The following is a 12,364-nucleotide window of genomic DNA, read 5'->3' on the forward strand; positions in this document are numbered from 1 at the left end:
ATCTTTGGAAAACAACAATTGATTATGAACTCGATGCATCTGGAAACCCCAAAACTGCTGTAGATCCAGATAAGGATCGAAGAGCAAGAAGTAAGTTAACCTTAATGATTGATCCTATGTGCTATGTCCATATACAAGGTGCAAAAACAGCTAAGGAGTTGTGGCAACAGCTAGCAAGTGCATACGAAGATAGTGGATTAACACGTCGAGTAGCTCTTCTGCGTAAGCTGATTACAACGTCACTTGCAAATTGCGGTTCAATGGACATATATATTAAAGAAATAATGACAACAGCTCAAGCTCTGAATGGAATTGGATTTGCAATAAACGAGGAGTGGGTTGGTTCTTTGTTGCTCGCTGGACTTCCAGAAGACTATCGCCCAATGATAATGGCTTTGGAAAATTCAGGCACAAAAATAAATGGTGATATCATCAAAACAAAGCTTCTGCAAGACGTAAGACCAGGCAGTGAAAGCTCAGCTTTTCATACTGATACACGTCCAACGTCGTTTAAAAATCACAAAAAAGGTCAAAAGTGCAGAGCATGTAACAACTTTGGTCATATTGCGAAGAATTGCCGGTTGAAAAGTCAAAGCAAAACAAATCAAAATAAGAGTTTTGATGCGTTCACCTGTGTTTTATCAACAATAGATAATAATCCACGAAGTGATGACGCATGGTACTTTGACTCAGGGGCCACATCACATATGAGTTTCAACGAGAACATGTTTGATTCCATTTCTCAGAATGTTGGAACAGTGGTTGCTGCAAACAAAGGCAAAATGCAAGTAAAAGGGTGCGGAACTGCAACACTAAGACCAGCATGCAATCCGTCAGTTGTTAAAGTCAATGACGTCAAGTTGATTCCTGATTTATCAGTAAATCTTTTGTCTGTCGGTTGCATAGTTAAACAAGGTCACACCGTAGAGTTCAACAGCAAATGTGTAAAAATTGTGAACTCGAAAAAAGAAGTAATTGCAACGGGTACAAATGTTGATGGTTTGTTTAAATTGGACACGAAACCGTTAAAAAATGTTGCACTTGCGTGTAGTTCAAAATGCAGTAAAGAGCTATGGCATCGAAGAATGGGCCACCTGAATAACGAAAGCTTAGATAAACTCTGCAGTGGACTGGCAACTGGAATACATTTTACTAACAGAATTGAAAGAGACTGTAAGGTTTGTGCTATTGGAAAACAAAAACGATTGGCATTCAACAAGTGTGGCAATAGAGCTAATGAGCTGCTTGAATTAGTGCATACTGATATATGTGGGCCGATGGAACACAATTCAATTGGTGGAAGTCGATATTTTATAACATTTATCGACGACAAATCTAGACACATTTTTGTATATTTTTTAAAAACAAAAATGGATTGGGAAGTGTTAACATGCTTCGAAAATTTTCTGACATTCGCCGAAAAGCAAAGTGGTCAAAGGCTCAAAACACTACGTTCTGATAATGGTAAGGAGTTTTTGAACCGAAAATTTCAAGACACACTTCGAAGAAATGGGATTCACCACCAAACCACCAATGTGCACACCCCAGAGCAAAACGGTATGGCCGAACGTAACAATCGCTCTATAGTTGAGAAGGCAAGATGTATGCTCTCCGACTCGAACATGTCAAAAAAATTTTGGGCAGAGGCAGTTGCATACTCAGTATACCTTCTAAACCGTTCGCCATCGAAAGGTACTGGCAAAACACCAGTGGAAGCATGGAGTCAGAAAATACCCGATCTATCGCATATCAGAGTGTTTGGAACCACGGCAATGGCACATATTCCGAAAGCTAACCGAAAGAAATGGGATCCCAAAGCTCACGAATGTATAATGGTCGGATATGATGAAAATACCAAAGGCTACCGTCTTTACAATCCAGTTAAGGACTGTGTTTTTAAAAGCCGAGATGTATCCTTTATTAATGAAGACTCTGAACCTTCAACATCTTCTGCATCCTCAACAACTAAGAAGTCAATTGTTAGTAAAGTTAAACTCAACTACCAGAATGACATCCAAGACGAAATCCATGTACCTGAGGTTAATAATCAAACTGAAATTGTATTCAATCAAAGCGATGAAGTCAACGATGAAGTCAACGATGAGGTCAACGATGAGGTCAGCGATGACGAAGTTAGAAATGAACAAGAAGATGAAATGAACGAAGATAGTTTTCAAGATGCAAACACATCACTCGAATCAAATACCTCGGCGCTCCCTGAGCAATCTTACTCTAAACCGCTACAACAGCAGTCGTTGAGGCGCAGCGAAAGGGAGCGCAAACTACCAGGCAAGTATAATGATTTTATCATAGAAAACGATGATTCTTCCTCTTGTTTAACTTCTCAAGGTTCAACTTCCAATGATGATCCAGATATGTTGAGACAAAATTCTCTGGACGAAATGGAACCGTTACAAGGTTTTTCAGGGGTTATAGTACCCGAACCGTACGAGAACTACTTTCAAGATGACCCGGCGACGCCAGAACAAGCATTATCTAGACCTGATGCTAACGAATGGAAGCTGGCTATGGAAGAAGAAATTCAGTCTCTACATGCAAATAATACCTGGACACTTCAAGAGCTACCAAAAAATCGAAAAGCAATTAAATGCAAATGGGTTTTCCGCATCAAACGTAATCACACCGGAGAGGTTGATCGCTACAAGGCCAGGTTAGTCATAAAAGGATACTCGCAGCGAAAGGGGGTAGACTACGAGGACACATACTCACCTGTTGTCCGTCACAGTTCCTTGCGATATCTTTTTGCAACTGCAGCCCGATTAAAACTTAAGGTGGAACAGATGGATCCTGTTTCAGCTTTTCTTCAAGGAAATCTTTCAGAAGAGATTTATATGGAACAGCCTGCATATTACAAAAGTAAAGAAAATCCATCGATGGTATGTTGTTTGAAGAAGGCCTTATATGGACTAAAGCAGTCCAGTAGGGTCTGGAATCAAGAACTGGACAAATCTTTAAAATCTTTTGGATTAGAAAGATCTAAGCACGATCCGTGCATATACGTAAAATCAAAAAAAGAAAACATACTGATCATAGCTGTTTACGTTGATGATTTTTTAATCTTTTCAAATAACAACAATTGGATTGAAGTCATCAAAACTAAACTCCATCAGCAATTCAAGATGAAAGACCTTGGAACTGCAAAACAAATTCTTGGAATGCGTATTACAATGTCTGATTCTTCAATTGCTATAGATCAAGAAAAATATTTTGAGAAGGTCCTCCAAAAGTTTGGAATGGAAAAAGCAAAACCAACGATGACACCGATGAATACAAGTGAGAAATTATCTCTTAAAGACTGTTCATACAAAGAAGAGGATATTGAATTCATGAAGAATGTCCCGTACCAGGAAGCGATTGGTTGTCTTATGTACCTGGCGCAGTGTACACGACCCGACATTTGCTTTACGGTGAATTTGCTTAGCCGATACAACTCCAATCCAGGTCCACGACACTGGAATGCTGTGAAGCATTTACTTCGTTATCTTCGTGGCACATCTTCAATGAAGCTTGAGTTCCAAAGAAAAGGAAATGACATAATTGGTTACACCGATGCTGATTGGGCAGCTAACGTTGATGATCGTAGGTCTACTACTGGATTCGTATTTACTGCTCAAGGAGGAGCTATATCTTGGAGTTCTAAAAAACAGCATACAGTGGCACTATCGTCATGTGAAGCCGAGTATATGGCACTCTCAGCTACTTTACAAGAGGCACTTTGGTGGAACGGACTTGTCACTCAACTTGTCAAAAGGAACGCCCACTTCAAATCCTTTGTGACAACCAAAGCACGATAGCGATTGCTTCAAATGCAGGGTTCTATCCCAGAACCAAACATATCGATATACGCCATCACTTTATTCAAGATTTTCTAAACCAAGATCAAATAAAAGTCGATTACGTAAGCACCAATGAGCAAGTTGCAGATGTGCTTACTAAACCTTTAAACAAAATTAAACATGCAGAATTCAGAACGGCAATGGGAGTGAAATAAGAACCATCGTCTTAAGGAGGAGTGTTAGAATTACTCTACTAAGACGTTGTTCTAAATCCACTGTACTAAAATAGTACTGTGTTATATTCATAAATGTTTTATGTATATTTGATTTGTTAATCAAATAAATATTTATTATTACTTCTTAATTAATTATCGAGAAAACATTACGTGTTTTAATTCGTCTCTGCTAATAATTTTAAAAGAAAAATACCTATATTTTAAAAACAAATACATCTTTGAACATATCTAAATTGATTGAGAGTTATTAATTTAACAATTTTGTTTGTGACTGTTTACTTAATTGATACAAAAAAAAAAAAACAAATAAACAATACAAATTTTTCTAACAGTTCAATTCCTTTTTAAAAAAAACCTTCCCTGGCGTTTTTATTCCATAATGATTATTTCTAATTTTCGTTCATCTAAAACTGCAATTTGGTAACTCTATTCCAAATACAAAATATCAATATTAAATAATTTAAGTTTAGGTTTATTAAAAATGTATCTTAAAACAAAGCTCTACATTCGATGTACATTGTAATGTGTGGAAACAAAAAAAAAAAAATATATAGGAATGTTGGATTTAATCCTAACTTACATAAAAATAATAAATTAGTTAAGAGATCTCATGTGAGGAAATAAAAAAAAAAAAGAGGTTTGCAATGATTCCGGTTCTGGTTTTAATACTCAACGTGCATTTCTGTCGTCATCATCGTCATCGTCGTTGTCCAGATTTCGAAATCCCTTCCTTACTCAGCAATAGGAAACAACTTTTGATGTCGTTCCATGTTTTTGCCATTCAAAGTCCCAGTATTACCACCACCACCATTTCCGTCCTTCACATTATGCATATACAAGCCACTCTCCATCAACTTCCGGTAGAGCGAGATGTATTTACCGGCCGTTGTGGTCCTAGGAACAATATACTTTTCGCAAAACACAGTCTTACTTTGGGCTGCCTCACTAAGCCCCGCATATCCCAATGCTTCGAGAAACTTCAAAACAAACGTATAACAATTGTAGGTCTCCTCGTTATAGTGGTCAATGGTCCAGTGGGGCTGCTTACAAATCTGCAAAATATCCGGCACCGATTACATGTCGAATTTTCAATGATTATATTGCAAATGAATTCCAAAAGGATACCATGTTCCTATCTTGTCTATAGATTTAGATAGATATCGATAACGATAGTGCTTACCTGCATAAGGACATCATCCCAGAGGTCGTGCCAAGGATCAGGGACATCTCCGACGAGCAGACATTGCCACCATGCATTGTTGTCGGATCTGCGCTGAAGACCGTTCCGGTCGAATTCAACAATGCTGCCGTGTGATGTGGTTACACCTATGTGCAGGTCCATGGAGTTATTGTAGTCACTTTAGTTAGCAAGCAAGCAACCGACACAGAGCCAAAAGGAGCAGAATGGTGAATGAATCCGAAAAATAGGAAACAAACAAAGAAAAACATCGAGGTTAGTTTATGTATGAGAGAAGAGAAGACCTGCTGTTTTGCCAAAAGGATCACATACACACACACATCATTGAGAATCTCCCGAAGGACACAAAAGATGATGGAGCTTGCGGTGAGTGACTCTCGGAATGCTGGTACAACCAACAGAGCGCACTGGGGCTATAACTTCTCTATCGTTACATCGTTAGGTCGCAAACAAACTTACTTCAAAAAATCACCCGTTGTTGGTCGAAGGACTATGCCACAAGGGTATTGTGATGCTCTAATGAAAGGATACGGCAGTCGAAATGGCATAAACTTTGGCATTGTCCTGTCCATCTCGCAATTGCAATTCGGGCAAACATTTGGCAAATTGAAACAGAAAACTTTAACGGTACAATGATGGAAGCACAGGATACCCGGATCTGAAGTAACCGTTGTTGTCCGCGCCTTCGTCGTTGGTTGTTGTGTTGTTGTTGTTGTTGCTGTTGTTGAGGATAACATAACCTGAAAGTATATAAAATGATGAATAATAAATATGGGTGTGAGTTAAGGATTGTAAAAAAGGGTAATTGCAATTTGTACATACGAAAAAAGACAACAAAAAATGCATTTGAAACATCGTTCTCGTTTTCATAAATAAATAATAATACTTCCTTTGGCAATGTTATCTGAGGTTACATTAAAGTAAAATTGAAAAAGGATACCCATGTCAATGTCCAGCTGGGAATGTTTGTTTTTGAATTTACTTTATTTGTCTTTCGAGAGAATTAATCTCTATGCAAAATTTTGTTTGTTTAAAATTTTGTATACAATTTCAATATTTTGACTTTTTAATGCAGGTGACTGAATTAAGAAAGTTTATACTCTGTCAAAAATTGAGGAAATTAATGAGAACAATTTATTTATTTTAGACGATCAAACAAATGTGAAAGAACATTAATTGTTTTCATTAGTACTTACCTACTAATAAAAACAATTAAGCCATACAAAACTTTTAACTGACGGTTAAATTAAATTTATAGAGGAAAAGGTTACGCATACACCAGAGTGACCCCATTGCTTATAAAATGATGTGCCTTTTTTTAAAGTCAAAGACTTTTTAATAGTAATAACTTTAAAAATGTTCTTAAACCCGTTTTTTGCCCCTAAATCCAGATTTTGGTGGTAGTATTTAAAAAAAAAAACAATGTTTGCAGTTTTATATATATTTTATTAAACATGGAACTGTTAATTAATTTGCAGCAAAATGGCATATGAAATAAAAAATATTTTGATTAATTAATTATGTCTTATTATTTGACAATGTTTTAGTGAAAGAATTGTAAAAAACAAAAATCAATTATGAGCGAAGGAAGCAAAATACTGTTGCCAAGTCGGGATTTTTCGAAATTTCACAAAAACTGCATTAAATCGAAAACCGTAAGGATTTGGGATGAACAAGTTACCAATTTCTGAGAGTCCTTAATTTGGCCTATCAGCATATTTCGTTTGATCCATTATATATATATTATACTAGCTGACCCGGAGGACTTCGTTCCGCCATTTCTTGTATTTATTTCCAATTTTCGACTTTGTAATGAACAAAAAAAAGGGGATTAAAACTTTAAAAGTTCGTAAAATGAGTCTAAAAATATTCACTTTTAAACTTTTAGCAAAAAGTAGCCTAAGTAAAATGCTCACTACATGCACTACAATGCTGCACCACACAAAATTTCACAATGCAAAGTTATTAACTCTTTCAAACGTTTTTTCCATAAATATTTCAATACGGCTTGTTACGGCACTTTAAAAAATCAGCGTTTTGCAAATACACCCTATTATTATCAATATCGCACTTTAACGGCTGTTTATAAATTTGAATAATGTGTATGCTATTTAGCCTGCCCTTTCTTACGTCCATTTTTACTCGACTTTAGAAAATATTTTGATCTCTCTTTTTGGTATAGTTAAATTTTTTCGTAAATCATGTGCGAGTCAGCGGAAATATGCTACCCCATAATGTGCATGAGCGTGGTTCGCTCAACTGGTTCGCTCGGCAAGCTATTCCTACGCTATGAAAAGCATGGCGTTATGTGAATTTCTCAAAATTGATTGTAAGCAACATGGATGCAATGGAGAGAATCAATTTAATTGTCTCTTAATAAAAACAAAAAAAAACATATACTTTATTTTCTCTGCTATAAATCAATTTTTTCGATGACAACCTATAATAAATTTAAGATCATGTGAGAGCCTATTATTTCACCTTTCACATGACGTTTTAATGATATTTCTACGATGCCTACAAAAAAAGTAAGAATTTTTTAAAGCTAACCATATCAAAAGTTCAAACTGAGATTACGGTCCTTCCCACACTGGTCAACACCACTGGTGGCTGGTCATGATCAACCGATCTCCACAGGTGTTTTTAGGAATTTCTCAAGTTTTTAATTTAACATTATGTAGCTTGTAGTTGATGTACGGCTATGTGCGAAATGTGCGATCAAATGAAAGGTAATATCATCAAGATGCTCAATAAAGTTAAATACAATTTTTATGTGCTCTCAATCAAAAGATGTGACGTGTTGAAAAATAGAACTTTATTTTACCGTTATTCAAGATTGTGTTTACATTTTGATACAAATATACAATTATAGTCTTGCTTATTATCTATCTACACATTCATTCATTTATATGTTGAAGAAAAAAAGATAAAAATAAAAAACAGTTAAAAACGGCCAAAAAAATTGGAACAAAAAAACTTGTTTTTCCCGTTATTCGGTCAAAAATCATTTTAAAAATTCAATTATTTGCACATGCATGCGCATAATTAAAACCCATATGTCCTATTAATTTAAAAATTTTTTAAAAATTCCTTGTTTTTTTTTTCAAAAATTCATATTTAAAAGTACAGGGTCTATGAAAAAAATCCGTATGAGACGGCTATTTTTTTTTTTATTATCTTTCTAATGGTGTAATTCAAATTTCTGTACAAAATTTTAGCAAAATAGTGAACTGACCAATATCATTAACATTACCATCATTAATGGCATCACGAAGTTGAAAGTAGGTACTCCTCAGAATTGAACTTCTTTTGATCAAAAAAAATAGAATTTAATCGTTCTTTTTTTGCATACATATTTAAATACATATCCACAGCATGACACAACAAAATCTGATTAAATTCATATTTGCGAACTATTAACATGTACGCAAATGTTGTCAAAATCAGGCCTTAAACGATAATAATTATTTTGAAAGCCTGTCTAATAAATTTGTTTACAAATTAAGCTTAGTTTTTTTTTTTTTTTAAGTGAGAGTGTTTTTTTACTCGTACAAATTGACAGCTATGTAAAGATGCGAGGAAAGGTATTATTTTTTTTTGTATACAAACCATCTACACATTAATACCTTTCAAACAAAAAAAAAATTACCAAAATCGGACCAGCCAAACGCGAGTTTATCGGCCACACACACTAAATGAACTCATTTTTATATATAAGACTAGCTTTTTAAAAAAATAGAACCTGTTTGAAAATACATTTCAACCGAAAAAACTGGTTTATTGTAATGAACATTAACCAATTTATTGTAATTTATGCAGTTATTGGACATTGTTGATGGAATAGCGGCACTTGATTCGGAAGGCCGAATTACACTTCAAAACAATTTTTTCAATGTAAATTCAAAAAATGAATTGATTCAAAATGTATTTCCAAGTATAAAGACAAATTACAAAAATCATACTTGGCTGAGTGAACGTTCAATAATGGCTGGTACAAATAAAAATGTTTCTGAAATCAATGCAACAATTTTAAACTATATAAATGCACAATGTTTTGCCTACAAATCGGTTGACCTTATCACAAATGAAAGCAATGTATCAAATTACCAAACGGAGTTTTTGAATTCATTTGATATACCAGGACTATAATGTATCAAAAAGCCTTGCCATAACTTTATGGTAAGGACCCAGTCTTGCATAGATATAGATGCTTCGAGTCTCGAGCCTATTCTGAAATCGTAGAATCAAAACGTTCCCAAGCTCCTTTTGTTTTGGTCTGGCGTTTTCCACAATATAAAAAGAACCTCATCCTTTTCCTGAAATAGCAGCACAGCCAATAATGATCAGAGGATGTTTTTTTATTTGATTAACGTACTTGCCTGGTCTTATACGAAAAAAAAAAACTACTCCAAATCTTAGAAAATTACGTACTATCCAGACGATCAGAGCTTCTATGTTTATGCAAAATGCGATCCTTGCCATTAAGGTTAAGCATGTCACGTTATTCCTCGGTACAAAAAAATTAAGTATTGGACCGGTCTGGTAATTATCCGGGCGTGAATTCCATAGGAAACGTCTTTTAGAGCTTATCCCCTATTGTACGTTATTTTGTATCAAAAAGTATGAATTCTTTGACTTTTTTTAAGTCAATCCGTATCTACATGATAAGTGCAAGTAAATGGGACAAATAAAATTCAAGATATTTCGACAAAAACTTTGAAAATTCAGCAACATGAACCAAAAAATTGTATTTTAATAATATGGCAAGGTACTGTAGGTGTTTCATTAACCTGCATATTCAAAGGCAATTTAAGAACCGAGTGTGCTGTACGGCCACCATCTAATAACATGGCTGCAATTTCCAGAGCCAATGCTATTTTATTTTCAGATCGTATTTATGCTAAAAGTAATGATATCAAAAATGTTTTTGCCGTACCATCGGGTGCATCTAAGAAATATAAACCACAACTCTGATTGATGACACCTTGCATAATAGTGTCATACTTCGGGAATTGGTTTGCACAAATATTCTTAATTCAACGCAATTGTATTGCCTTCCGCGTAGTATTTCTTGATCAAGAACATCTTGCTCTTCACGATTTGGAGCAACCAATCCTAATTGTGCCAATGCTTTATTCGCAATCATCAAACAAAACACGTGTCCTAAATAAAGATCACAACTTGATTATACATTTTTTCATTTGTGTAATCCAAATGTGGATTTAATGTCACACGGCGCATTCGGTGTATCTAATCCTAATCACATCTAATCCTAATCTAAAGTTCGAGTGGATTTGAAGGATAAGATGTGATTATATTTACTGAGTACAATATGATGTGGCGAAGACAAAACAGATGCACCAGGAAGCGTTGAGTCGCAATGAGTGTCTGCTTCAAGCAAATTCAAACGTTGACAGGCATCACAGACTATAAACGATAAATTATTATTTTGAAAGCCTGTCTTAATATATTTTTTTTAAAATAAAGCTTAGTTAAACTTTTTAAAAAGCAAGAGTGTTTTTTCACTCGTACAAATTGACAGCTATGTGAAAGTGGGAGAAAAGGTATTATTTTTTTTTATGCAAACCATCTACATATTAATACCTTTCAAACAAACAAAAAATTACCAAAATCGGACCAGCCAAACGCGAGTTTATCGGCCACACACACTTAACGAACTCATTTTTATAAGATTATCGAAATGGTCACTGTGGTGTATGCGTAATCTTTTTATACAGTTTATTATTTAGTCTTAATTTGCTTCAATTTATGTAATGTAAAGTAGACTTATCTCAAAAACGGCTTTTTATTAAAAGATTGAAGTGTTCTGTCGCATATGAGTTAATACTTTTTATGTAAAAATAATTTTTGAGCCTTTATAATAGTTTTTCACTTTTTCATAAACCGTTTTTTTACCTGCGATATAGGTACTATAGGGCAAGTTTAGGATTCGTAAACAAAAATCGAACTCGAGATAACAATTTTACATGACATTACGATGATGGAGAATGCCAAAAAAGTGGGTCCGGCAATTCTGTCTGTCCGTCTGTCTGTCTGTATGTACCTCGAGCTACAGCCTAAACTATTCGAGTGATTTTGTTCAAACTTGGTAGTTAAGAGTTTTGGGTGATTAACTAGAGGACAAATTGAATTTTTTTTTTTAAGACCAAAACTAACGGTACCTGTCATATAACGGAAATAGAAAAGTTAATTTTTTTCAAAAACGGCTCTAACGATTTTCATTAAAATTTTTACTTGCGATATAGGTACTATATATCAAGTTATGTATTCGTACAAAAAAAAAGTTGAGATAACATTTTTCCATAACATTACGATGGTAGAGAATGCCAAAAAAGTGGGTCCCGGAAGTCCGTCTGTCTGTCTGTCTGTCTGTCAGTCTGTCTGTCTGTCTGTATAAGGAGCTACAGCCTAAACGGATGGACCGATTAATGTCAAACTTGGTGTGTAGCGTTATTTGGCGACTCTCCAGAGGGGTTTTTGTAATTAATTTTTTTGGACCAAAAATAACGGTACTTGTCATATACCGATTTTAGTAAAGTTGAAATTGCTCAAAAACGGCTCCAACGATTTTGTTTAAAAAAATTCAAATGTAAGTTTTAAGACAAGGTCTATCTTCTAATGAAATTTTTTTTTTTGAAAATCATTATTAACGGTACCTGCCATAGAACCGTTTTTTTTTTAAATCCGATTATCTCCGAAAGTGCTTATTCTATTTCAACGAAACTTTTTGTGATGAAGAATTTATATAATTTAAATATAAGCCAAAAGCAAAATTTTGAAAAAAATACTTTTTGGATTTTTAAAAAAATTTTGAAAATTTTTTTTTGAAAAATCCAATTTTCGAAAACGGGACATTAAATTTTTTTGAAATTTTGTGTTTAGATGTTGATCAGTGATTTCTACAAAATGGCATACCAATTTTATTTTAAAACTTTTTTTCCAAGAAATTATTTATAAAAAATTAGTTTTTTAAAAAACGGCTCTAACGATTTTGAAATTTTTTTTTCTAAAAATGCATGTTAGTATATCAGTCAAAACTGCATACTTGTTTTGGGGGGCAATTTGATTTCAGATTTTATATTATTTTTTTAAAAAACGAATTTCCTTTTTTT

The 12,364-nt window shown here is 34.4% G+C and overlaps 1 protein-coding gene across 1 annotated transcript in view; it reads right to left on the reverse strand.

Annotated features, from left to right (window-relative positions):
* Window positions 1-4,499: 4,499 nt before the first annotated feature.
* The window catches only part of LOC129906637 (MKRN2 opposite strand protein), a 69,168-nt gene continuing 61,303 nt past the window's right edge, over window positions 4,500-12,364 (reverse strand). Inside the window, exons 2-4 of the mRNA XM_055982461.1 lie at window positions 5,691-5,971; window positions 5,214-5,391; window positions 4,500-5,085 (exon numbers count right to left, since the gene is read on the reverse strand). Coding sequence (XP_055838436.1) covers window positions 4,765-5,085; window positions 5,214-5,391; window positions 5,691-5,968 — 777 coding nt within the window. The 5' untranslated portion in view covers window positions 5,969-5,971 and the 3' untranslated portion in view covers window positions 4,500-4,764. The remainder of the gene's footprint in view (window positions 5,086-5,213; window positions 5,392-5,690; window positions 5,972-12,364) is intronic.

The sequence above is a fragment of the Episyrphus balteatus genome, chromosome 1 (genome assembly GCF_945859705.1).
Source record: "Episyrphus balteatus chromosome 1, idEpiBalt1.1, whole genome shotgun sequence".
In the NCBI taxonomy this organism is placed as follows: Eukaryota; Metazoa; Arthropoda; class Insecta; order Diptera; family Syrphidae; genus Episyrphus; species Episyrphus balteatus.